This window comes from Trachypithecus francoisi, unplaced genomic scaffold, assembly GCF_009764315.1.
Source record: "Trachypithecus francoisi isolate TF-2019V2 unplaced genomic scaffold, Tfra_2.0 Lachesis_group3, whole genome shotgun sequence".
Classification (NCBI taxonomy): domain Eukaryota; kingdom Metazoa; phylum Chordata; class Mammalia; order Primates; family Cercopithecidae; genus Trachypithecus; species Trachypithecus francoisi.
This window is the reverse complement of record NW_022681468.1, coordinates 141688194-141712908: the sequence shown is the minus strand read 5'-3', so window position 1 is coordinate 141712908 and position 24715 is coordinate 141688194. Positions and strand designations below refer to the sequence as shown.

Genomic DNA, 24715 nt, shown 5'->3' with positions numbered 1-24715 from the left:
GAAATTTGCAAAATCAAATGTACGGCCTTCTTCTATCTCTCTAACCCTAAAACTTAGAATAACATAGACAATCTTTTCCTAACTCATATGTAATGTCAGGCTCATATTGGGTTTCAAAAAAAGCATAATGAAGTAAATTGGTTTTTTTCTTCTTTTTTACAAAGTGTTATTTTAAATTGGCAAGGGGTAAATATCTGTCTTCAGGTATAAATGTGAAACTAATATTTCTGCCAGTAATGATCTTCTAACTTTAAAAGCAATGTCCTTACATCATTTAATAATTACATTTCTAATTACATTTCTAATACAGTTCTCCAAGAACTACAGTTAAAACCAGAATAAAGTATATTCTGTGGACCAAGTTGACGGTAATTTTAAAATCCCTAACAGTTTATGGGTATATAACTTTTAAGGATACTAATACAGCATCAACCCAATTGTCCTTTATTTTGGCTCATCTAATTTACAGACATGATTTCTGAAGTTTAACAGTATTTGTAATGGCAATGTCCAAAGTGATTTTGGCTGAGTAAACTGCTATTTGTTGAACAAAAATGTAGTTGTTTGTGCAAGTTTAAACATTTCACAAGGCCAGCTGAGTTCATTTCAATCCTACTTACAAAATAATTATTGGCAAATGAAATGGGCTGAGGGGGTAGAGACAAGATCTTTTCAAGCTTCTGAGAGATTTACAAAGCCAAGTTCTTCAACTATTGAAAGTGAAATTGAAAGGTCACAGACAATTGAAAGGTACAGGTTGAAATCTCAGGATTAAAGAGTTCCAACAAGAGGAATATTTACAATGGAACAATGAGGAAAATGTTTTGTTACAGTCAGAAACATGGAAAATATGCTGTTCAAAATTGTTGGCTCTGGAATAAATAAAATCCAGACTTGGACTATTAAAAATATCAAAGTGATCCACTGTGTGCCAACTCCATTTTCTCCCGTTGTTTGTTATAAAGAAAAATCCATTATTGAATATAATGCAGTTCTGGTTAAATCATCAGACATTTTCCATATGCAAACTGTTGTTTACCATATGCTATATATTCTTCACTAACAATTTTAATACACCTCTATCACATGGTTCCATAGGTGCAGAGTTAGACGGAAATTTTGAATTATATTTTAACCTCTTACCCAAGGTACAACCCCCCTTTGTAATAGCCATTCAGTTCATTCTGTTGAGCACCTATTATAAACAAAATTAGAGATACAAAAATACCTTCAAGATGTTCATGGCCTATTAGGTGGAAGAAAGCATCTTTGTCCAATGGTTGCCATTAAGCCTAGACTGAAACTCTTCTATCTTGTGACAGGGAGCTCACCACAGTGCAAGGAAACCCATTCTTTCAGTGAGTAGCTCTGTAATTGGGACCGTGTGTATTAAACTGGGACTGACATCAGCTGACCCTGGTTTTGCCTTCCAGAATAGTATGAGCCAAATCTACTCCATTTTTTTCAGCTGAGCTCTTCAAAGATTTTGAGAGCATTTTCCTGTGTCCTACCTAGTTTCTCCACCCCCCACCTTCATGCAGCAATCTTATTTCCCCTTATTTTCACTACCATGAAATGCTTTCCTGCCCTTAGGGATTTAAAAAATTATTTCATATCAATGGAATGAGCCTAACAGCTAAATACTCAATATTGCACTTAAAATAAAACAGACTTAAAATTATGACATTAAGAAACCAAAAGTTATAGTAATTGGATACAGTCTGGGATTATCCCTTTGTAATTAGATGAGCATTGACTAACAAAAGATGTTTGGGGGAAAAAAAAATGGAACAGAACAACCTAAGTCTTGCCAAAACTGTGTGTATTTGAGAGGGGGGCATGATAAACCTATTATAATGAAATTCATGTGCTGTAAGACAATGACTGAACTTGATATTTAAAACTATTTAAATCTGAAAGTTTAAAAGTCACAAGATTAGTTAGGTCATGTTTCAGAAATGACTCTACAATCTAAATTTCTCACAAGCAAGTCAGGTTAATGACACCAGACTCTGCTATCTTCAATGGATAAAACAAGGGATCGACTTACATGTTAAATTTTCTTCTAGTGGTTACAGATTTGGTACCTTTATAAGCCATAACTAACAGACCCAGGATAATTTAAATCCAGGAGACTTTATTTAGCATCCAGAATGGCCCCTCCAACCCCAAATCCATGCAAGAACACAAAGCCAAGGGGTAAACTAAAAAAAAGAAGAGATTGTTTTATTGTGACATTTATGACATTGACCCCTTGTTGACAGGAATGACCGAGGGTAATCTTGGCATATTGCACATGCTGTGATGAAGGATGCACTGGTGATCCTCTGGCCACTGAGGCTGTTTCCTGGTCCTCCCAGACCTCTATGCACGCGTGGGCCAGTCACAGAAATTTCATTACCATTTGGTGTATACATTTAGCAAGTCTTTGGTCTTAATAAGCACCATTACAAACCCTCACATTAAGGGCATTATTATTCTAGTTTATAAATGTTTCAATGATAAAAAATAGCACGATTACAGTATACACACACTTAATTTACATGTAATGTATTATACTCATAACTGAGATAAGCTACTGAACTAACTTTGGTTGATTGAAATTAATGAAGTATTGGAACTGAATACTTGTAATTTGGTTTCTAAGTTGTGTAAATATTACAGTGCATTTATAAATCTAGTTTGAAAATTTACTAGCACCAAATAGGTATCATAAATGGCCAACCTAGTACTGGTATTTGGAGAAGCAAAGTTTACAAATTTGCAAAAACATAGTCCATCAATTGAAAGCACATTCCTGTACGTTTGCTGGAAGGATGGCATGTCAGCATAAATGGCCAACCCCCAATGGAAATACATGTCCCAGTTTTCAAGAATCAACACATATGACAAGGTAGCTTAGCTACACACACGAGAAGCCTGAGAAAGTGGTTGTTTTGAACTAGGGTAGTCACCTGTACCTTGCTTTGGTAATACAAGAATAGTGCTTATTTATACAAATTTACTTGGTGAAAGATTGTACCTATGATATGATGATTCTGATTGGGGGAAAATATAGTTCTACCTATCTATATTTGTTTTTCTTTTAATTATTTGGTCTCTGGATGGTGAATTAATGAAGCAAAACCTGGATTTTCATCTTCAGATTATCACCCAGTTCACCACTGAGGTAGTCTTTGTCATATTTGTCTTCTAGTTGGTTAAGTTCTTTCTTTTTATAAAGTGGAGTACTACTGATTTGTAATGAATAGGTTCCAGCCACTGGCTTCTTCTTTGTGAAGTGGAGGTAGCTGATCCCTTCCTTTTGGTTGATTTTAAAGAAGCCATCTTCATTTCCAGATTCGATCAAGTATCTGTTGTGATTCGTCAGAGTTGTAAGAGCTGGAAGGAGTTCTAGGATTCGAACCTTGTTACTGACGTGGGAAATATTGAAAGCGAAGATGGCCGTCTTCTCAACATCCCAACTTGCAAGACTCACATTGGCTTTTGTTTCCGATTGATCCTGGAAAGACATATGGCAATGAGTTAAATGCAATGTACATATGCCACTTAGCTGTCATGTTAAAGAAAAAAATGACTCAAATTTCACACTAATACAATTTTCTGCCTTATGCTGCATATACAATATTGAAAGCATTTTGTTTAGACCACGAATGTACTAAATTGGCACATATTTGTAATATTTGAAAATATTAACTGATGTCAGGGAGAAAAGTTGGAATCATTTGTATCTGGAGGTCTCAAAGTGTAGTCCCTGAACAAGCTGCATCAGCATCACCTGGGAATCTGTTAGAACTGCAAATTCTCGGCATCACCCCAGAACTACTGAATCAGAAACCCTGGGGATGTCTCCCAGCAATCAATTTTAACACGACCTAGTAGGTGATTCAGATGCACGCTCAAGTTTGAGAACCACTGTTTTAATAGATTATTTTCTTTCCAAAGACTTATCTCATTTCTTAAACGACAGCAGATGGGCTGCAGCACCAATACGAAGAACCAGACTATTTCAATTTGATTCACTGACGCAAAACCGTCTCCTCCTAAGGACACACCTATGAGCCTACTTCCTGACTGTGATGATCTGCTAATAGTCAATGCTTCTCACCTGGCTTCTTGCTTGCCTCTCTGGGGCCACATGTGCTGGATTCTATGGGCCCAGAGCCAGAGGTCTGGGTGAATATCTGTGCACTTCTGAGTTGACTGAAAGGCTGCAGCAGCCGTAGGCAAAGGAAACCAGGCTGCTTCAGCTCCACGTTATTTTTGTCTACGATCCAAGTTCCCTCACACTCCACATGGCTCTTTTCAGTACAGGAGCCTCTAGCTTTCAGAACTTGGCGTCCCTACGTAGGGAGCACTATGTCACTTCGCTATTCTGCCCACTTGCTGTCCTGGATCTCAGGCCTTATCCTTTCAGCAGACTTTGGGTGGGTATTTGACTTTTTTTTTGGCGAGACAGAGGAAATGAGCAAGTATGTGAAAACCTTCAAATGGGCACTCCCGAAAAGCAGCAAGAAACTCCAGAAAGCCCCACGGCCTCTTGTAAAATACAGCCTAGAGCTCAGGGAATGTCTGGAGTTTCTCCCTGGGGAGCTTTTTCACACTTTGGAGGAAACCACAGGAATCTGGAAGGACTTTCCACTATAGGAGACATCAGAAGAAACTACCTTCTGACCCACCTCGATATTGGAGGCATCAGTTTCGTTTGTGCTTCTCCGTTTCCTGCCCCGTTTGGGGTAGCCATTGATCTTACACTCGTAACAAGCCTCTGGGGAGAGCGAATTGTCATCCATTTCACCACTGACAGGGGGCTCTGGGTTTCCTCGGCCCATGCCCATTCCAGAAACACAGTGCCTGCAGCAGAAGGGGAGCATAGATGTTTTTAATTAGAATGGGAAGACAAGGTAGGTGGTGCAAGAGTTCTGGTGAAGCCTGCTCCCTGCACTTGTGAGATACAGCCCTTGCTTGTCCGCTGGAGGATCAGCTAGTTCTGAGAACTACATTGAGGTCCTCCGTTTGGCCTCTAATTCCCAGTTCCCTGAATGTATTGATTTCTTTCTACTGCCTTTCAAGACCCTGTCTTGCATATTTATTTATCTCTTCATTTCCAAACCTAACATGGAAAGCATTTTTCAGTACTTATACTGGGGAGGAGACACGGAGTGGAAACAAGAGAACAGTCGATGAGGGAGGCCATGTAACTTGGGAGGCTAAATAAAAATGGCTTCTTTTGATGAAACAGGCTCCATGGGAGTGAGTGAGGTGTGAGACATCACTGTTGGGTTTCTTGCATTCCTCCACTTCCATCATTATTCTTCCTCACTCAAGCTTTGGAGCAATTGCTCCTATTCCTTGACGTGTCACTTTTGCTGATGCTACTGAGGATAAGAAGAAAGCCCAGGTGATAATGAAGGTTAATTTAATAATAAACTATGATGATATGCAGTATATAAAATGCATGTATCAGAGCTTGCCCAACTGTGGGAAACTGTTTCAAGTCATTCAAAACCACTAGGGCCACTGGCTGTGACTCATGTGAAGATGGATAAATAAATCCATGCCCAAGAGAGAACTCGTTCAGCTGTTTTTCTTTGCCTTTCAGTTATCAAAGCCAAGTTATGGAGGGAGGCTCGAATGTTTCACAAGTACCTTGTTTTGTTATTCTGCTTACTATTTCAGAGGCCACTTGGAATGTGTATTTATCAAGCTCCTCTTTCCAAATGTGTTGAAACATTCTAATGGTCCTTAAAAGAATCTTTATTTGGGGGCAGAGTCCACTCTAGTGATTCAGAGGGGCCAAAACTGTTTTAAATGGGTAGATTTCTAACAATGGGTCATAATGTAGACCAAAGATTATTTATCTGTTTTTCTGTAGTAGCTGATCTGCTCTTTAGAACTCATTTTCCTATATACCCTCAGGATTCAAAATATGTTGCCAATAAACAGAATATCTGTTGTATTTCAAAGCAATTTATAGGTTCCTACTGTTTCCCCTAAACTTGCCAGAGTCCAACACACTTCCTTTCCTCTTTATCTTGCAACATGAAATATGTAGAAACAATACAATGGATGAACTGATAAATGCTCAGCCTGTGGGTGTGTGCGCATGCGTATACATTCACACAATGATTACATTATTCGGAGGTAAACTGCAAATTTGCAGGCTTTGGTTCCTTTCTCAGAACTCCTTTCCAGTATTTTCATATCCCGGGAGCACCACTTATAAGAAGTGTGACTACAAAATCCCACTGGCCAAAAGCCAGTTTAGAGTGTCACAATTTTTGCTGGGAAAAAATGGTTCTGGCATTAAACTATAAAGAATGAGTCTACTGAGAGCCAGACACAAACATCTGGGAATTTGTGTCCGATTGCTGGCATTCTGTGTGCTTCCCACGAAACATTCTTCTACCTACCCAGATCCAAAATGAATCACTTGATGTTTGTATGTCAAGAAATCAAAGACTGCTACATTAATAATTTGGTGTAAGTGTGGATGTGTGTGGGGGTGTGTGTGTACATGCATGTGGGGGAGTACATAATATGTATATATATTTAATGTCTACGTGTTCCTAATTAAAAAGTTAAAATGTGCACTTCCTCCCAGGATAGCTAAAACTAGGCAGACACCCGAGTCCAGATTAATTCAGCAGGAAAAAAGATTCAAACTTTGAAAACTTAACACTAAACTTTTAAATCAGTGAGTAAACTAAAAATAGGCCTTCCCTGCCCCAACTCTTACACAGACATACCTATAATTTAGTGAAGTGGTTTTTTTTTTTGTTTGTTCGTTTGTTTTTGTTTTTGTTTTTACCAGGAAAATACAGTAAGTGTTTCAATTCTCATGCCCAATGCACCTTTGGTAATATTTAATGTACATTCAAGTCTGAAATGTAAAATATAATTTAAAACCTAAATGATCTCCAACCCAAAGGGATGTCTTTGACTTATCCTAACAGGAGCTAGATACAAAGGCATTTTAAGTCCAGATAGAATCCTCCCTGCCCCAGAAGAGAGGATCAGTCGTGTCCAGGGTGAGCCCAGTTCTGTCATGAGTTGGCAGAGGTGTATTTACAGAGAGACAAATCACTTCCCAACAAGACATGAAGATCAAGAGAATGAGATAGAGAAGTCATATAGTGAGATATTTACAATGTAGTTTCATTACTCTGTTTGATGTTTCCAGAAATCCAGATGCTTCCTTTCAAATAAAATAACCTAAAACTTTTGCCAAGCTAACTGGAATTAATTTTAGGATTACAAAAAGCATGGTTCTCCTCTGCTAGGACAGGTAATGTTGAGTTCAGTAGACTTAATTATATTACGAATGACAGAATCTCCAACCATGACCAGGAAGAGCAGTGCTTACCCTTGGCCTATGCGGAAGTAACCAGGTGGACAGCCACACAGGTAACCACCCTCGGTGTTGGAACAGCCGTAGCTGCAGGGGGCCTGCGAAGAGCCACATTCATTGATGTCTTGGCATCCTCCACTGAACTGTTCATACTGGAAGCCGGCGGGACACATGCACTTGTAGCTCCCCAGGGTGTTGTGACAGGAGGCTCCTCCGCAGATGTGAGCGCTGAGGCATTCGTTTTCATCTGCAGGGCAAAGAAGAAGCGGCATGTGTGGCAGCAGCCAGAGATTTCTATTGAGGACATTGGATCTGGCCACTCGCTGCCGGCCAGCTGGCCCTCAGCTAGGCTCTCAGGAAGGGAAGACAGGCAGAGGTGGCTGGGTGGAGAGAGCAACAGCAGAGGAAGACGCGGGCAGGGATGTGGCTTTTTGCTATGTTGTAAGTAAACATGGAAGATGAAGTCAAATGCACCAGGCAGAGGGCATTAGAGGATGGCATTCTGAGGACCAGCAGACTCCAGTTCTCATCAGAAGTCAACACTGGTATCTTCTGCTCCATGTAAACATCCAGTCACGAACCAACATGGTGCTGGTCCGTAGCTAGGATTTAGGGTTCAAGGTGGGAGGGAAGGAATCTTGCAGTTCTCTGTGCCCTGGCTTCACAAGTGCCCAGCAAGGAGACAAATATCTCAAAAGCAGAGACCAACCATTTTCCCACAGGATGCTTTCCCTGTCCGCCTATTTCAGGATGTGCCGATCTGGCAAGGGCTGATATCCTGCCCCAAGTGTCTGCCCCATTTGGACTTCCTTTTCAAAAATCTGCAAAAGCCCCCAGGTACTTGTTCTGGGAGATGAATAATGCCTTCTGGTATGTCTGCTCCCATCACTGAATCGGCCCCCTCCTTATTCAAACCAGCCTCCTGCCCAGAGTGTCTGAGCCCTGTCTAAAACTAAGTGTGGCTGGAAGAGAATCGGTGCAGACTTCACGAGTAGTAATTGGGGAAAACCCACAAGAGAGACAGAAGCTGCAGGACTGGCTACCCACAGGGACCTGCCAAGTCTGATGCTAGGAAGCAGGAAAAAGAAATCTGACTTAAAAAAATCAGCTAGAAGGGAGAAAACCATGAGTTTCTCATTATTTCTGATTTATAATTTTTGGAAGTCTCTAATATATTTTTGTAGACCTGCCTTTGCAGGGCAGGTTGGAAACTTGCTGGTAAGACGTTTCTTAACTGCCATAGCCCATTTTCAGGCGTACGTTTATTTGAATGTAGATAGACTGGCCTTCTCTTAGTGAATACCCAATTCCTATGGAAGCGAGGAAGGGGAAGCAAATGAATGTTTATTAGATACCTGTTTTATGATAGATAGGATACAGGCGTTGCCCATTCATTTCCTTAGCTTTCCTAACAATCCTGAGAAAGCGGTATATTCTCTGTTTTACAGCTGAAGAAAGTGAGACTCAGAAAGCTCTTCCAAGATGTCACAGCCAGCAGCAGCGGGGCAGAAATTCACAGCCAGGTCTGTTGGACTGCAAAGGCCATCCGTGTGCTTTCCTTTATACTACAGTGCCTCTCAAGAGATGCTCCACATTTAAGCTGGTGCTTCCTTTCTCCTGTAATACGTTTACCTTCTTTGCTAAGGCAGATTCATTTATAAAGAAAAACACTGTTTCTCAAAAAATCTATTTTTTCTTTTTTTTTTAAATTAGAAAACAGGTGGATAAAAGTGGTGGGGAAGGATGCTCACTTGTATATATTTAGTATATATTCATATTTCCTTCCTGCCTGCCTTCCTTCTTTCCCTCCTTCCATGCCTACTTCCCTCCTACCTTCTTTCCTTCTCTCCTTCCCTCCCTCCCTCCCTCCCTTTCCCTCCTTCCTTCCTTCCTTCCTTCCTTCCTTCCTTCCTTCTCTTTCCCTCCTTCTTTCTCTCTTTCCCTCCTTCCCTTCAGCTACAGGTCTTTGACTTTAACTTTGCCTGTCTGAAGATGTTTTATATCCAAAGACCTTCAAGTCTCCACCTAATGTCACTTGGGCACCAGGCCTCTTAAAATAGAAATAACAATTTTCTCTTTCTTATTCTTCCCTTTCTCTTTCTGTGTTCAACACATTGTCTGTGTTATTTCTCCTTATTTTAAATTGAGGATGAAGTGCGCAATAGAGAGCAACAGAAACCACTGGCACCAAGCTCCATGTCAAACAAAGAATGAAGATCCAAGCATATTTAATTCAGTGGAGAGAACACCCCTGGGCTGATGTCTTCTTGCTCCTCCATGTCCATCCTCCACCCTCTCCACCTGCTCGTGGCTCCACGTGGCTGATCTATGGAGCAGGAGCAAGCTCTGCTCCCCTGTTCCCCACTTTTGGTTGGCCTCAGCCATCTGTTTCTTGCTGGGACCCTGACTAATAAAACCTGCAGGGCGTGGGTATATGAGGGGGAAGACTTGTCATTCTTAGAGTTATTCTGTGTCTTTTCCTCCAAAGAGCAGAAGTAGGACCAAGTGAGAAATTAGAGGCAGGAGAAATGATTTTTTTTATACCAAAAAAAGACATTTCTAAGTATTAAAAGCTGTCTACACATAGATTGGGCTATCTTGGGAGACAGTGAGCGCCCTTTAAGGTGGTATTTCAGCCAAACTGGGATAAGCAAGGAAGTTATAGAAGGATTTACATATTAGGAAAGAGGGAAGGCTAGATCTAAGGTTCTTTTTAACTTTGAGCATCTATCTGTGTTACTACAAGGATCAAGAGTTCTCCCCCTCCCCTTCACATTCTTTTACATTTTATTTTACATTTTCTTCCCTCCCTGAGAATTTAATAAAGTTTAAATTAAACTTGCTTATCTAGGTTGGAGAGGTAGGATGGAGTAGAGCACAGATTAAAATAAGAAATTGGCAAATATTCAGTGTTTACATTTTAAAAAACAGCATGTTTGTGCACTTGCCCTTTGTATCAATATACAAACACCACGATTTGGTTAACATGTCTTGCACTCTTCCTGACCTTTTTCATCCTCTGCACTCTGCAGCAAATGACTCCACAAGGAATTTTTTTTACACTCCAAAATATTTGTTTTATTCTTCCAGTTGGTACTTAGATTTGGCGAGGGTTTTGTTTGTTTTATAAAAAGAGACAATTCGAGTTTTATCAAAATAGCATTAAAGTCTGAGAACCACTCCTTAAAAGTGGATTGAAACCCACCACTCTGTCCTCTAAAATCAGAGATTTCAGCATCCAGATTGCACTGTTCATGTTAGCTGTGGCCTTAAGGGAGTACCGATAGGAAAATTCACAAATGCAGGATGGGCTTTCTTTTACTCACTTTCTCTAGAGGAAAATGGGTTAACTCTGTCTATCTGCAAGCTAAATTTTTGAAATTTACTTCTAGAAAGCAATGAAATCGGTGGCCTCCTTACCCCAAAGAGTGAACTTCCAGCCACCTGGGAGTGAAGATCCAGGAAGGGCTGGTCTAAGAGATCTGCTCTGTTTCTTGTCTTTCTGGGGAAGCTCTTTTAGCCCAAGGCAATGCTCATTCTAGATAACTCTAATTCTCAAGATTTATGAGGGCAATTTGGCAGTTGGAGGCATTAAGAACCCCAAACTTCTTCTGACTTCTAAATCAACTTATTTTTTTAGAGTGTCCAGCCAGGAGATGATCTTCACAAGACTAGAGCAGAATCTCCAAGACACTAGTGCATGGCCTGGTCGCCTCTACTATCCTCAGACTGATGGTAGGACGAGGAGGAGAAGGTACAGGAGCGACATACCTTTCCTCTCTTATGTTTTTTCACTTAGCTCCAGCATTATTAAAAGGACCTAAATAGGCTGGGCGCGGTGGCTCACGCCTGTAATCCCAGCACTTTGGGAGGCTGAGGTGGGTGGATCATGGGGTCAGGAGATCGAGACCATCCTGGCTAACATGGTGAAACCCTGTCTCTACTAAAAATACAAAAAATTAGCTGGGCGTGGTGGCGAGTGCAGTCCCAGCTGCTCAGGAGGCTGAGGCAGGAGAATGGCGTGAACCTGGGAGGCGGAGCTTGCAGTTAGCCAAGATTGCACCACTGCACTCCAGCCTGGGCGATAGAGCGAGACTCCGTCTCAAAAAAAAAAAAAAAAAAAAAAAAGACAGGCTCATAAACGGGGTACTGGATCAATGAAGTTCACTCTGGAAGTTCTGTGAACAATGTCAGAAACTGGTGATTAACATCAAAGACCTCCCTGAGCTGCTAATGAACAAAGACATTTTGATTAAAACCAGATAGCTAGCCAGAGACTTGCGCAGTCTAAACTCCTAGAGCACAGGGGTCACTTTAGTCAACCCGATGCACCACTGCAAAGCTGTCCTGTGTAGAATCAAACTAGATGACCGAGATGATTTTGATAAATGAAAACACACCAAATATGTCTTCATCTGCATGAAAGTGAACCATTGCAATGCAGAGCCTGCACCCAGGAAGCAGTAATTCTTTGAGTTTTTGCTAAGGAGGGCTCTACCGAATAGTGTAGTGGCAACCAGAACAGTTTACCAAAGCACCAAGCTTGCAGTGGCACTCCAGACACTTGCTGAACGAACAAAAACAAGTGAATGTGACACTTGAAAGGCAGCTCTAATCAGAAAGTTAAGAATTGTGGATTCTAGTTCCAAGCATGTCACTAAATAACTGGACAAGGACATACTACCTTCCCTTTCTGGACTTCTAGGTCCTTATCTGTAAAACAACGTGCCTGAGCTAAACGGCTTCTGGTATCCCTCCAAACTCACAATGTTTTGATTCTGTGATGTGCATTAAGAGTTATTTTCCCATGACATTGTAGAATCAAAGATGACATCATTTCAATTTAATGAGAGAGTCTGTAGATCTCCCTTAATTATCAAAAGAACTTAGCAATCTTGAAAAAAAAAAAAAGAAAAAAGAAAAACCCTTGCTGTGTTTCCTGCTTGCACTCTATCCCAAAATGTGTAGAGCTGAACAGAACTACTTTGGCATCTTCAGGCCAAAAGTCACTCAAAATAGCCTCTGGCTGGCTGATATTTTTCAGTCATAAGTAAGATTTTTTGACCCCTGATGTTAACATAACTCAAGTGTGGGCTGATGACTAGCGGTGCAGTAGGAGGGTGGAGGATACTGGGCTTCAAGAAATTCTGGGGACATTTCATTTCAGATGCTCTCAAAGTATCCTTGATTACGATTTTTTTTCCTTAGTTTGCTGCTTTTGCAAAGACTGTTACTTCCCTTGGGTTTCAACCAGGTTAGGGCAATTTTAAATGAGTATTTGTTGCTTCAATAGCACATTTACAGCTTCAGAAAGAAAGCAGTGTTTTGCTTCATAGGAGCTGATAGCCATGCATCTTGAGAGTGAGGAAAAGTTACTTGCCAACACACTGGTTCCACTGGTAGTGCTGGAGGTAGCCCTGGGGGCAGCTGCACCTATAGCCCCCGATGATGTTCTGGCAGCCGTGCTGGCAGCGGTGGTTACCCTCGCACTCGTCCACGTCTGAAAAAGAAGCAGAGCCACCATGACGCCAACTCAACATCTCTCTCTGAAGCCACACAGATTCTAATAAGAAATCTGGCCCCTACACATCCTACACATTATTCTACCACCAAAAAATTCAAGAATATCTCTTCTGGAACTGCTGCTTAGTCCAAGGAGAAAAACATTCAGAGAGCCCTGGCAAAGTCTACAAATAAAAATGATCAGGAAATTAGTGCAAAGTCCAAGGCACTCTCCGGGACAGCTCTGTAAGTTATAAGTTATTTGTGTTTGCTGGTTTTTTTTTTTTTTTTTGGTGCCACAATTAGAAACCAAAATGTGTCAAAGCCACAATCAACTCCTAAAAATATCATTTAAACTTTTGATTAAACGTCATCAGAAGAGCTATTCCTCATATGTTTAGTCCACATGGGAGAAATCCCTTTATGGCTCTGGACCAAGTGACCAGAAAATTAATGAATCAAAGTCAAGAGTCTGCCTATTTTTCTTGACTGAGTTATTCCCCATTAGGTTAAATTAAAAACGGAGCAGAAAAGGTCTTGAAATACTTAGGAAAGGCATGTGTGTTAGACACAAGCATGAGACAAAACATGAATCTCTAAGATACAGGACCTGTGCACACTGTTTTAGCTGGGTGCCCCCCTGGGCTCAGATCTGCTATCTCACAGAGGCTGATGATGAAGGTGCCGATAGCCACGCTTGCCACCACCACAAGGATTTACCAGCTGGATCGCAGCTGAGGTCTCCACCCACCTTCACAGCTGGAGCCGGTTTGATCAAGTGAGAATCCCCGCTGGCATTCACAGGTGAAGCTTCCAGGAGTGTTCTGGCAAATGCCCTTAGACCCGCACAGATTGATGTCAGAGGTGCATTCATTGTTATCTATGAGAAGCAGTGGGGGCAAAGACGGGTTAAAATTCCCCAAAGCTCACTTTGTGTCGTTTAAAAGAAAGTTAGAAGGATGACTCAGAAAAGACCAAATAAAGCCAACAACTCTTCACATACATATACAGGTGTGCTCACACATACACACACTCCTATATTTCTTTGAGCTTTTGTTTTCTTATCCCAACAGCAGAGGAAATAGAAAATAATCCCTTAAAAGAATCGCTACATTCCATGTAGGATTTTTCCTCTCCTACTCACCAATGCAGGCCGTATGGTGTTGGGTAAATCCGGGAGGACATTTGCATGTGAAGCCACCAATGGTGTTAACACACAGGAACTGGCAGTTGTGTTGCTTGGTTGCACACTCATCAAGATCTATCACAAAATGCAAGATAGGCATTTGAGTCAAGTCAACAAAACAGGATCAGGGAAGCTGCCCCATGAAGCAGCTCTGAGTTTGATCTGGAAGTCTCAACTGACCCTGACTAGAAAGAAGCCACAGCAAAAGGCAAGGAGAGACACAGGGGGTAAAGATCTGAAAGATAAAACAAGGTATCAATTTAGACCCTCCTCCCCTCAAAAAAATTAGAGAGATCTTTGGGGGATCCAAGAAAACATAATTCTAATAGGAGAAATGCAGGAATTCCTCGACAAAGGAATTTCAAATAAATCATGACATTTTAAACAAATTTTTAAATGAAGTAAAAGATGAATGATTCTGCAAATTTTCCAGAGCATTGAAAAGATCTATTTAAGTTAAAACATAAAGAGAAATGTTGAAGCTGGAAATTAATTTGCTGGCTTAGTTCTTTTCTGTTTGCTGTTTTTAATCTACTCAAAAGAACTTGTCAAAAACAAAATCTGATTTCTTTAATTAGGGATTCGTCTTAGGATAAAACAAAATTGAGCAATCAGGAAGGAAACAAAGCAAAGGAAAAATTCATTTTAATAGCTAAAGGCACTTTAATAAAACTGCCTCCAGGCCAAGCGTGCTGTATTCCCAGCACTTTGGGAGGCCAAGGCAGGCTGATCACTTTGAGCTCAGGAGTTTGAGACCAGCCTGGGCAACATGGCAAAACCTGTCTCTAGTGAAAACACAAAAATGAGCTGGGTGTGGTGCTGCATGCCTGTAATCCCAGCTACCTGGGAGGCAGAGGTTGCAGTGAGCTGAGATCGCACCACTGCACTCCAGCCTGGGCAACAGAGTGAAACCTCATCTCAAACACAACAACAAAAATAAAGAAAAACAAAAATCCAAAACTGACAACTGCGTCCAGTGTTTATCCAACATTGTTTCCCACATCTCCATAAAGCCCTCTGCTTTACCAGGCCTCTCTCCTCAATGCCTCAACTTGTAGTTGCATTCTTAACTCCAATGTTATTTCAGGATATCAAGAGATGAAATGTTGTGTTCTAACTTCTAGCTAAATTTTAATGATAATTTTAAAACTGCCACATATTCAGGAAAAACACATAAGTGACTTTATTTTATCACAAATTCAACCACTATGCCCCCACCATCTGCACAACTGTGTTGGAGCTGCAGATCAGTGCTAGCTTTGCCAGTGACTGCGTTCACTCCACAGGGCCAGCTCCTGGCTAGAGTAACATCTGGAGTGGACCTACACTGAGAGACCCTTCCAAGACCTGTCCTAGTTCCGGCTTCTCTTATAATGCATCCCGTCCTGTGCTCTTTCCACTGCTGAAAGCTTGACTGATACGCACTGTCTGTTCAGCTTTCTCAGAGCCTGTGGACTGGTTTCCCCTATCTATGGCCCAAGGAGCTTGGCTAGAGCATCATGACACATTTGCTGAAGCTCACCGGCAACAGGTGAGGAAGATGACTCAGTGATTTCTCCTAACACTATTTCATGAGTACAGCACATGAAGAACAGCAGCACTCGCTGCTCTTGCCTCCAAGAACACCCTTCCTCCTCTTCTCCCCTCTAATCTGCATCCCACCCATTGGGGATGTGCTGCTCCCATACTCCTCTCACAGCCACCCTTCTGGCCTCTTCCTTCTCAGTGTCCATGGTGCAACTATCTGCACTATTCATTTGATATTTAGTTATACATACCAAGTAAGTGGAAGAATTTGAACCTTATGAGAAAAAATAGGAAAAGGGACAAGTTGTGAGTGGACATGTAAAAATTACAGTTGCTCTTTGCACTCCTAAAGCCATAAACAGAACTTTACTGATGCATTTCCATTTTTCATCTTTTAATTGCTAGAAACTTTTGAGAATTTTCTGTCCCCAGAGGTTAGAAAAAATGCTATAAATTTGTTTTGCTTGTTACAGATAATATATACAATGAGACATATTTTCCCCTTGAATTTGGTTCTTCATTTATACAAATACATTTATGGCTCTGAGTTATAGCTCCACATTGCCTAGAACTCACAGTGACCCCAGATGTAAAATAAGTTCCACATTTGAGAAGAACAAAGCTATGAGCAACTGTTCATTTAAGATGGTTAGAATGTGTAAGTAGGTCTCTCAACTTCCTCTCCCCAAACTACAGGATTAGACAGGCTTTGTGCTGCACAGGAGGGCCTCAGGCAGTTGCCCATGATGTCATCCTCTATTACATGCCTCTTAACTCTCCCTTTCAGCAGACACAGGAAAAAGGTCAAGAGCCCAACTTCTTGCTGCTCTCCACTTCTCTCCTCTCCCCTCCTCCAATCTGGATCCTATCCATCTTCGTGGGGATGTGCTGGTCCCATCCTCCACCCTTCTAGCCTCTTCTCAGATTCAGTGGTACACACAGCTGCATCATTCATTTGATATTTAGTTATATATACCAAGTAAGTGGAAGAACTTAAGCTTTATGAGAAAAAAATAGGAAAAAAAGATTCCACTCTACCCTTTACCTTCCTTACTTCTGTACGTTTCTATAAATTTCCTTCAAAGTTTCATGGCATGACATGATATCTCTTGGTCTACCACTTGGTTTACCTTTTCTTCTCCAAATCGCTCATTTCCCAAATTATTGTTAAGTATGACTCACTAGTGCTATTCACTAAATATAACATTCTTATTGTTGAGGAAGATGTTCACAGGAGTAAATTTACACCAAAAAGTTTTGCAAAGGATAACTTCTGGTTGAGAAGGGATTTCTGCCCAGAGCTTTGCTGGTTCTTAATTCTGTGTGATATTTATGTCTCAGGGAAGCTCCTAGAAGGCAGAAATGGACTTTTTCTGCAGAACAAAAATCTGGACACAGCACCTAATTCATTTGGCATCATGTCCTCTAGGATCATGGCACTGATTATTCCGAGGCAGGACCTCCCTGGAAACCTGAACTATACAGCTATAAAGAATAAATACAAAAACCAGAAAGCAGAGAGGAGGTCACCAATTAAGAATCTGCCCCGCTAGAGCCACTGAGAACTGGCCCTGCTATCTCTGAGACTGTCATGGATGGCCGCCATGGATGCCCAGGGGGCATGCAGTGAGGATGGCTGCTCCCACGGGTCCTCCACAGTCTCCCTGGCTTTAGCCTCCCTCCCTCCAGCATAGGAGGTAGGTCCCATGGAGGCATTAACCCCAGGGAAGCACCTCCTGCCTGCAAAGCAGGTCTTCGGCTTGCCTGTGGAGTCCTTACAGGCAAAGGAATGCAGCCATGTGTCAGGAGCTAGGTGAGAGGCAATGGTCAATTCTACTTTACCTTTGCAGCTCCTTCCATCCTCTTGCAGAATGTAGCCTTTCGGGCATGAACACTGGTAACTCCCTTCTGTGTTTTTGCAGATAAAATTGCAGGGTTTGGGAGCCTGGTTGCACTCGTTCAGATCTATGATCAAAGAAATACAGTGTGACTGTGCATCTACAAATGATGTCTACATGCTCAATTTCCACAGGGTCTAACAAATAATTATAGTTTTGGGGAAAGAAAAAGTAAACTCTGTGTAGACTTTGATGATTGTCCTATGCTTTCCTATGAAACTGCATAGACTTTTTAGAGCTTTAGCTTTGGGTTTTTTTTTTTTTTTTTCCATAATCTAAAATTTCCACTTGAGGATAAGCCATCAGAAATAGACACTTACCTACACAGGAAGTCCCGGTTATATCTGGAGTGTACCCAGTTTTACAAATGCAATGATACGATCCTCTGTCATTGACACACTCCCCATTTCGGCAAACATCATGAATAACCTTGCATTCATCGATATCTGTAATTTAACAAATATAAATTAAGATAAGCAATGTATCATAAAATTGACAACATTAATATGCAGGGGGTCACTTCAGTGTACATACTAATAAATTGTCTTACTATATTTTCGGCCTAAGAAATTAAACCAGTAAAGATGACAGCATAAATTTAATATGTAACAGTAGCTATATCAAAAGGCAAACAATCAACTTCATTAGACTATAATTGATAAAATAATTCAGCTACAGAAAGACTTTAAAAACCATTGGTCTTCCAAATATATATTTTTCTCTTCTGGGTCCATAGACAGCCAGCGCATCTAGACATATTTGGCTTTTTGTGTCATCTCATGCCATTAAGCTTGCCTCCTGCTGATATCTCATAAATGAATCACAGAAGCAGATCCTTTTGACGAGGAAACCCCATTTCCCCCCTAATATTGCATGCTCAAAATAAGAAGTAAGGTTTCTTTCTTTTTTTTTTTTTTAACATTATTTTTGTTGTGTTTGTGGTTAATCTTGAAGAAGTTCAAATTACATAATATTGGGGAAATGAGATGAACTTCTGTCCTCTAATGAGGGAGAAAACTAACCAGGGCTCTGAGGTGGATGACAGTGCTGGGGTTTTGCAACCTGCTAAGGAAGGGAGACCCTTACTCATGGCTCTACCACAGAGAGAAAGACTGGGTCAACATGCGCTGTTGAGCATTAAAGCCACTGTCCTCCATATCTTGACCCATTTGCCACCTTACTGCTTGGCGAAGTGCCAATACAAGCACTTTCCACATGGGTTTGCAGCCCTTGACTGCCAAATAACCATTTTATACCAACAGCTGGGTACAAGTCTGCTCTGAAGTGCAATTTAGCATACTCTTATTGGTCTCTAGAAATGAGTTTTTTTTGACCATCTTATTGCTATATCCTCCAAAGAATCATAAATTCCTTTTGGTCACTCCATCTTATCTTTCTAGGTCTGTGTTTTTTTTTTTTTAAATCACCTCCAGTTTCGTTATTCTGCCTTCAGCTACATCTTTCCCATATAAACACAAATCCTTCTTAACCTCCTTCTTCCCCTTTCACTTCCAATTCCCTCCCAAGAAGCTCAAAGAAGCTCTCACCTTTTCTCAGTCCTTTTATGAACTAAAAACCAATTGTAGTTACAGTTGATAAACACAGGAATCATATTAGTGACAGGCCTAGAAATCTCTAGAGTTGCCTTAGACACTCTAACATTCTCCTCATCCTGCTTCAGTTAAGGAGCTTGTGCTTTTCCAGATGCAATCGTGTTTAATTGCCAGGATATCAGCATGATTTATACTTCTTTTATGCAATATAGTTTGGCCAGTTTTAGGAGTTCCATATCTTGGTGGACTGTTTTGGGCCTTTAATAATCATTTATTTCAAAGTTCATCGAAAAACTTAAAAAATTATATTCCGAGTAGCCAACTGACTTATAGTAAACTTCTGTTGAAAAAGTTGAAGGCTTGCTGGAATGCAGAGGGAGAGTCCTCAGCACACACAGCTTAATCAAGTGGACCAAGGCCACTTTGGCAGCATGACCTCAAATGTCTAAAACTCCAAAATGAAGAATTTTTGTTGGCCTCAGCTGTGCAACTCAACCTAGCCACATATTGCAGATTCTGTATTTTCATCTGTTTTTCATACAGAAAACAAACAGATTCCCTGCAAGTATTTTTGGATTATAAATGAAGTACCTGCTCCGTTGGTCATGAATCCCCGGCCATGGGGACAGAGTTTCTTGAAAGCCACAGTCCCCTGGAAAGGGCAGATCTCACAGTGGGGACCCCAGCCTCTCCCTCCATCACAGCAGCATTCAGATTTGGTGACAGGGTTCCTGTTGCTGGAGCCGATCTGACACATGTTTTGTAGCACCTCTGTGAAGCAGTACCCTTCCCGATTGTCTGGAAGGGACATTATATGGCAAAGGGGATGTCAGGAAATGTTAAGAGCAAACAAGGTATTAAAAATTTGGTCAGATATAAAAACCAAAAAAGGATGTAACACTTTACCCTGGGTGAGAAGAAGCAAGAGGGGAAAGCTGGAGACAGCAGTAAAAGAAAAAGGATGACGTCTGAGGGAAACAAATAAGACATTCAGTGAGTAGGCAGAAAGACATTGGCCTAGACAAGCTTATAACTCTGTCTGCTCCCAGAAATACAGGGGAATAGCCATGCTTACAGAGAGAGGGGCAGAGAAACATATGGAAGTGGATCCTGATCACCAAGGGCTTCAAAGGCAGCCAAGAAATTCCAAACAAGTGATTCAGGATCCAATTAGCAAAGGAAGAATTTAGCTGCAGGGTGGTGCTAAGCCCAATGGACAATCACAGTCACTACGGCATCTCCAAAATATGAACATTTTTTATCCTTCCTCAGATTTTGACATTTTCTTGTATTTCAAATAAGAGGTCTGGGTTTCCGGCAGCCCAGTGTGGAGGCTGAGCTTAGGAAAGCATGCTGCCAATTGTACTCACCAAGGCACTCGTCCTGGTTGGGGCTGGCGGTAAACCCATCATTACACTCACAGGTGTAGCTCCCACGGGTGTTGAGGCAGCGCCCATTCTCACAGATCCCTGGCTTCGTCTGACATTCATTCTCATCTGTTTGATTTTATTGAAGGACCAAAAACAAGACGAGTCATCTGACTATTTTATAGAGGATGGAGTTCCTTCCTTGGTTCCTTCCTTCCTCCCTCCCTCCCTCCCTCCTTCCCTTTGTTCCTTTTTCTTTCCTTCCTCCCTTCCTTCGCTCTCACCTTCCTTCCCTCTCTCTCATCTTTCCTTCTTAACTTAGCTTTTGAATCACTAATCTGTTCACATGGCTCAAAATTTAAAAGGCATGAAAGGGACTTCATTCATTCTTAACTGTTTGGTTCCATTGAAGGACTGAAAACAGAAAGAGCCATCTGAATCTTTTATAGGATAGATTTTCTTCCTTCTTTCCTATATAGTTTGTAAATAGCTTATCTCTTCACAGGGTTCAAAATTAAAAAGGTACAAAAGGGGATTCAGCAAAAGTACCCCTTTCATTCCCTATTTCCCAGACACCAAACTCCTCTCCTGAAAAGCAACCAATTCTGGGGCCAATTTCTAATGTATCCTTCCAGAGCTGGATTACACATATAAAAGCAAATACATACATAATGTATGTATGTGTGTGTGCACTTCTGATCTTTTAAAAGCATAACTGATAGCATTTTATATACTTAAACATAGATGGTGGCATTTTATGCCCACTTACATTTTTCATTTAGTAAAATTTGAATCTTTTCATATTTGGACGCAAAAAGGACTCTCAAAAGGTTATTTCAAGTGAAGGAGGGAAAAATGTGAATATCAGCATATGAAAGAAATATTTTAATACATATTAGAATAATGTCTATAATGGTCAATACTGATCTGGGGCAGTTTGTCTAGATTAATCTTGAGATTAATCTAGATTATATCTTCAATATAGGTTGTGTTTATTGTAATATTTCAACAATATTATTAAGAAATCATAAACTACAATTCAGTTTCCCAGGTTTTAAAAAAACATTAAAATATCTATAGATTCTTAGAATTATCTGATGATTATTTAGAAAGATCAAAAATAATTTGCTGAGGTGCTTCCCTTCCTTTGAGAATAGTTCAGGGTCCCTCAGATGGAGCTCTCACTAGGAAAGACAGAAAGTTGGAAGGTGACATCCCGAACAGTGTTAAAACAGGTTCAAAACCCCAATGCCCAAGCCACCCCAGACCAATTCAATCAGAATATCTGAGGTTGAACTTGAGCTTCCCAAGTGATTCCAAAGTGCAGCTGAGGTTGAGAATTACTGATCCAGGAGGATCCAGTGTGTGAAAATTTATCTACATATTTTCTTTTTCTGTGCTTTTAGAGTCTGTTCTTTAATTACTGCTTCAATCTGTATTGTAAAGAGCAAAAGGGCAATGGAATTCTTAATCTTCTTGAATGACAACATAAAATATATCTTTATAACACCATTTATTTTTAAAAAGAAAGGGTATGCATGTGAGAAGATTTTAATAATTTTCTCCTATAATTATTATCTAAGCAGTGGTCAGGAAACTTTTTGTTAGGGTCAAATAGGAAATATTTTAGGCTTTGTGGGTCATATGGTCTTTGTTGCAACCACTTGGCTCTGCCATTGTGGCATGAAAGTAGCCATGGACAATATGCAAATGAATGGTTATATCTATGTTTAATAAAACTTTATTTATAAAAACACACAGTGGGCTGGCAGGCTGGAATTGGCCTCTAGGCTCTAGTAGTTTGCCAACTCCTGGTCTAAAGCTGAAGTTCTCAATGTTGGATCCATATTAGAATCAGCTGAGGAGCTTTAAAAAAATATCAGTGCCTGGATGCTACTCTCGACAAGACCAGATTTTCTGGAGGTAGATCCCGACAGTTTCGAGACATTCCTGATTCAGAGGTACCTGGCATTTGTATTCAATGTCAGGGCACTGGTAGAAAAGTTAAGTCAATAGGGAGGCATTCCAATGTGATGGGGAGAATTGACCCCCAAATCAACAAAAGAGTATGGAAAGTAAAGGAGGAGAATAGAGAAAAGGCAGGCTGTTCAAATCCTGGCAGCAAATGGGTTAAGAAAGTAGAGAAAGGCCAGCTCAGAGGGACAATGACAGTGCTCTTGGAATTCACAAATGATCATGAGGCAAGGGCACCACCATGGAGAGTCTTGACATGAGGTAAGAGAACAAAATGGGTCTCACCAAAAACAGTGTCACGAGAACACAGAGCCCAGGTTCCTTCTGTCCACTGTCACTTCTGATGCACTCAAAGCTCCTTCCACAGGGATCCTCTTACCTACACAGCCTTCTCCATCAGGTCTCCGCTGATACCCGGGTCCACAGATGCACATGTATGTGCCAATGAGGTTCTTGCATTCCATTTGTTTTTCAGTACAGTCATGTTTTCCCTCTTCACACTCATCCTCGTCTGTAAAAAATGTACGATCACAAATTTGTCAAAGAAAATGCATATATCTGCCTTAATTACCTGACTTTTCAACATAAAATTGTTAGTAAGTAACCAATTTTCATCTATGTTATTTCAGTATTGGCTGTATTTCCTTCTGCTGTGTTGAGTATGATCTCTAAAGAATGGAAAGGAATCTTCTAACCACCTTTGAACTTGAAGAAATTGCTCCCTAATCAACTGACAACCTCTTCAAGAAGCATGATTCTAATCATGCTTTTTCTCCCTTCCCCTTCCTTTATTTATTTTTATTTTTATTTATTTATGTTTTTGACAGAGTCTCTCTCTGTTGCCCAGGCTGCAGTGCAATGGCCCAATCTCAGCTCACTTCAACCTCTGCCTCCCAGGTTCAAGTGATTCTCATGCCTCAGCCTCCCGAGTATCTGGGATTATACAGGCATGCACCACCACACCCAGCTAAATTTTTTTGTGTTTTTAGTAGAAACGAGGTTTCACCATGTTGTCCAGGATGGTCTCAAACTCCTGGCCTCAAGTGATCCACCCACCTTGGCCTTCCAAAGTGCTGGGATTACAGGTATGAGCCATCGCGCCTGGCTGTCCCTTTCTTTATGTTTTATACTCCTTTGTTGAGGCCTGATTTCTAATTCTTGTTGATTAATTGAACTAAAAGGGCCTCATGTAACTATAATATAATGGATATATCTTAGTATAACAATAATTATAACAGCATTGTAATCACAATATATGATAATGCAATAATTATAATAACAGTACTATAACCATAATGGATCATAATAGAATAACAAACCAAAGCTTACATTATGCAATAAATATAATAATAACACAATATATTATAATATGATATTATTATTTTTTTGAGATGGAATCTTACTCCGTCATCCAGACTGGAGTACAGTGGCATGATCTCAGCTCACTGCAACCTTCACCTCCCGGGTTCAAGTGATTCTTCTGCCTCAGCCTCCCGAGGAGCTGAGATTACAAGAATGAGCCACTATGCCCAGCTAATGTTTGCATTTTTAGTAGAGAGAGGGTTTCACTATGTTGGCCAGGCTGGTCTCGAACTCCTGACCTCAGGTGATCCACCCACCTTGGCATCCCAAAGTGCTGGGATTACAGTCATGAGCCACTGCGCCTGGCCAATATGACATTATTTTTATATGGTAATATTAATAAACAGGATACAATAGTAGAATGACTATTTTATATACATATGAACATATATTCATTAAAGTATAAAAACCATATATCTATATATGTTTATATATAGAACAAAATGGGTCTCGCCAAGAATACAGTGTCACAAGAACACAGAGCCCAGGTTATATATATAAACACAGAACCCAGGTTTATATATAAACATATATATATATGGTTTTTATACTTTAATGAAAAGCCAAACATCTAAAAATATCTTATTCTCTACTGGTTCTTCCCTCCTTCATTTCCTCTTCTGGACTTGGTTGGGCCTTCCTCAGTCTTTACTTTCTGTCCTATTGCACTTCTTCCTTTTTTATCTTTCCCTTTTACATGCTCTGAGCTGAGACATTTAAAATTTATTCTGCATATTATTAGGACTTTGCATTTAGGAAATTTCCCCACTCTTACGCAAAATTATATTTATGCCATCTTGAGAGAACAGGTGTCTGTTCATTTAAGATCTTGATAGGAGCAAATCAGATCTCTTCAAGAGTAAACTCAATGATTACTGAAGCTTGTGAAATAGAGCCTAGTTCAGTGCTTAGGAAATTGCAGGTGTTCAGGAGGTATTTTTAATGGAGATGGTTTAGCTAAAGTAGATTCCACGTGTTACCCCTTTCTTGAAATA

General features: G+C 40.6%; 1 protein-coding gene across 2 annotated transcripts in view; it reads right to left on the bottom strand.

Moving 5' to 3' along the window:
• Positions 1-428: 428 nt before the first annotated feature.
• The window catches only part of FBN1 (fibrillin 1), a 249205-nt gene continuing 224918 nt past the window's right edge, over positions 429-24715 (bottom strand). Inside the window, exons 56-66 of one of the 2 annotated variants that reach the window (XM_033190198.1) lie at positions 22738-22869; positions 20388-20513; positions 19609-19815; positions 17785-17910; positions 17409-17531; positions 13998-14114; positions 13605-13733; positions 12732-12851; positions 7367-7598; positions 4680-4854; positions 429-3502 (exon numbers count right to left, since the gene is read on the bottom strand). In XM_033190198.1, coding sequence (XP_033046089.1) covers positions 3113-3502; positions 4680-4854; positions 7367-7598; positions 12732-12851; positions 13605-13733; positions 13998-14114; positions 17409-17531; positions 17785-17910; positions 19609-19815; positions 20388-20513; positions 22738-22869 — 1877 coding nt within the window. In that variant the 3' untranslated portion in view covers positions 429-3112. The remainder of the gene's footprint in view (positions 3503-4679; positions 4855-7366; positions 7599-12731; positions 12852-13604; positions 13734-13997; positions 14115-17408; positions 17532-17784; positions 17911-19608; positions 19816-20387; positions 20514-22737; positions 22870-24715) is intronic. The other variant, XM_033190199.1, reaches the window with a different exon arrangement.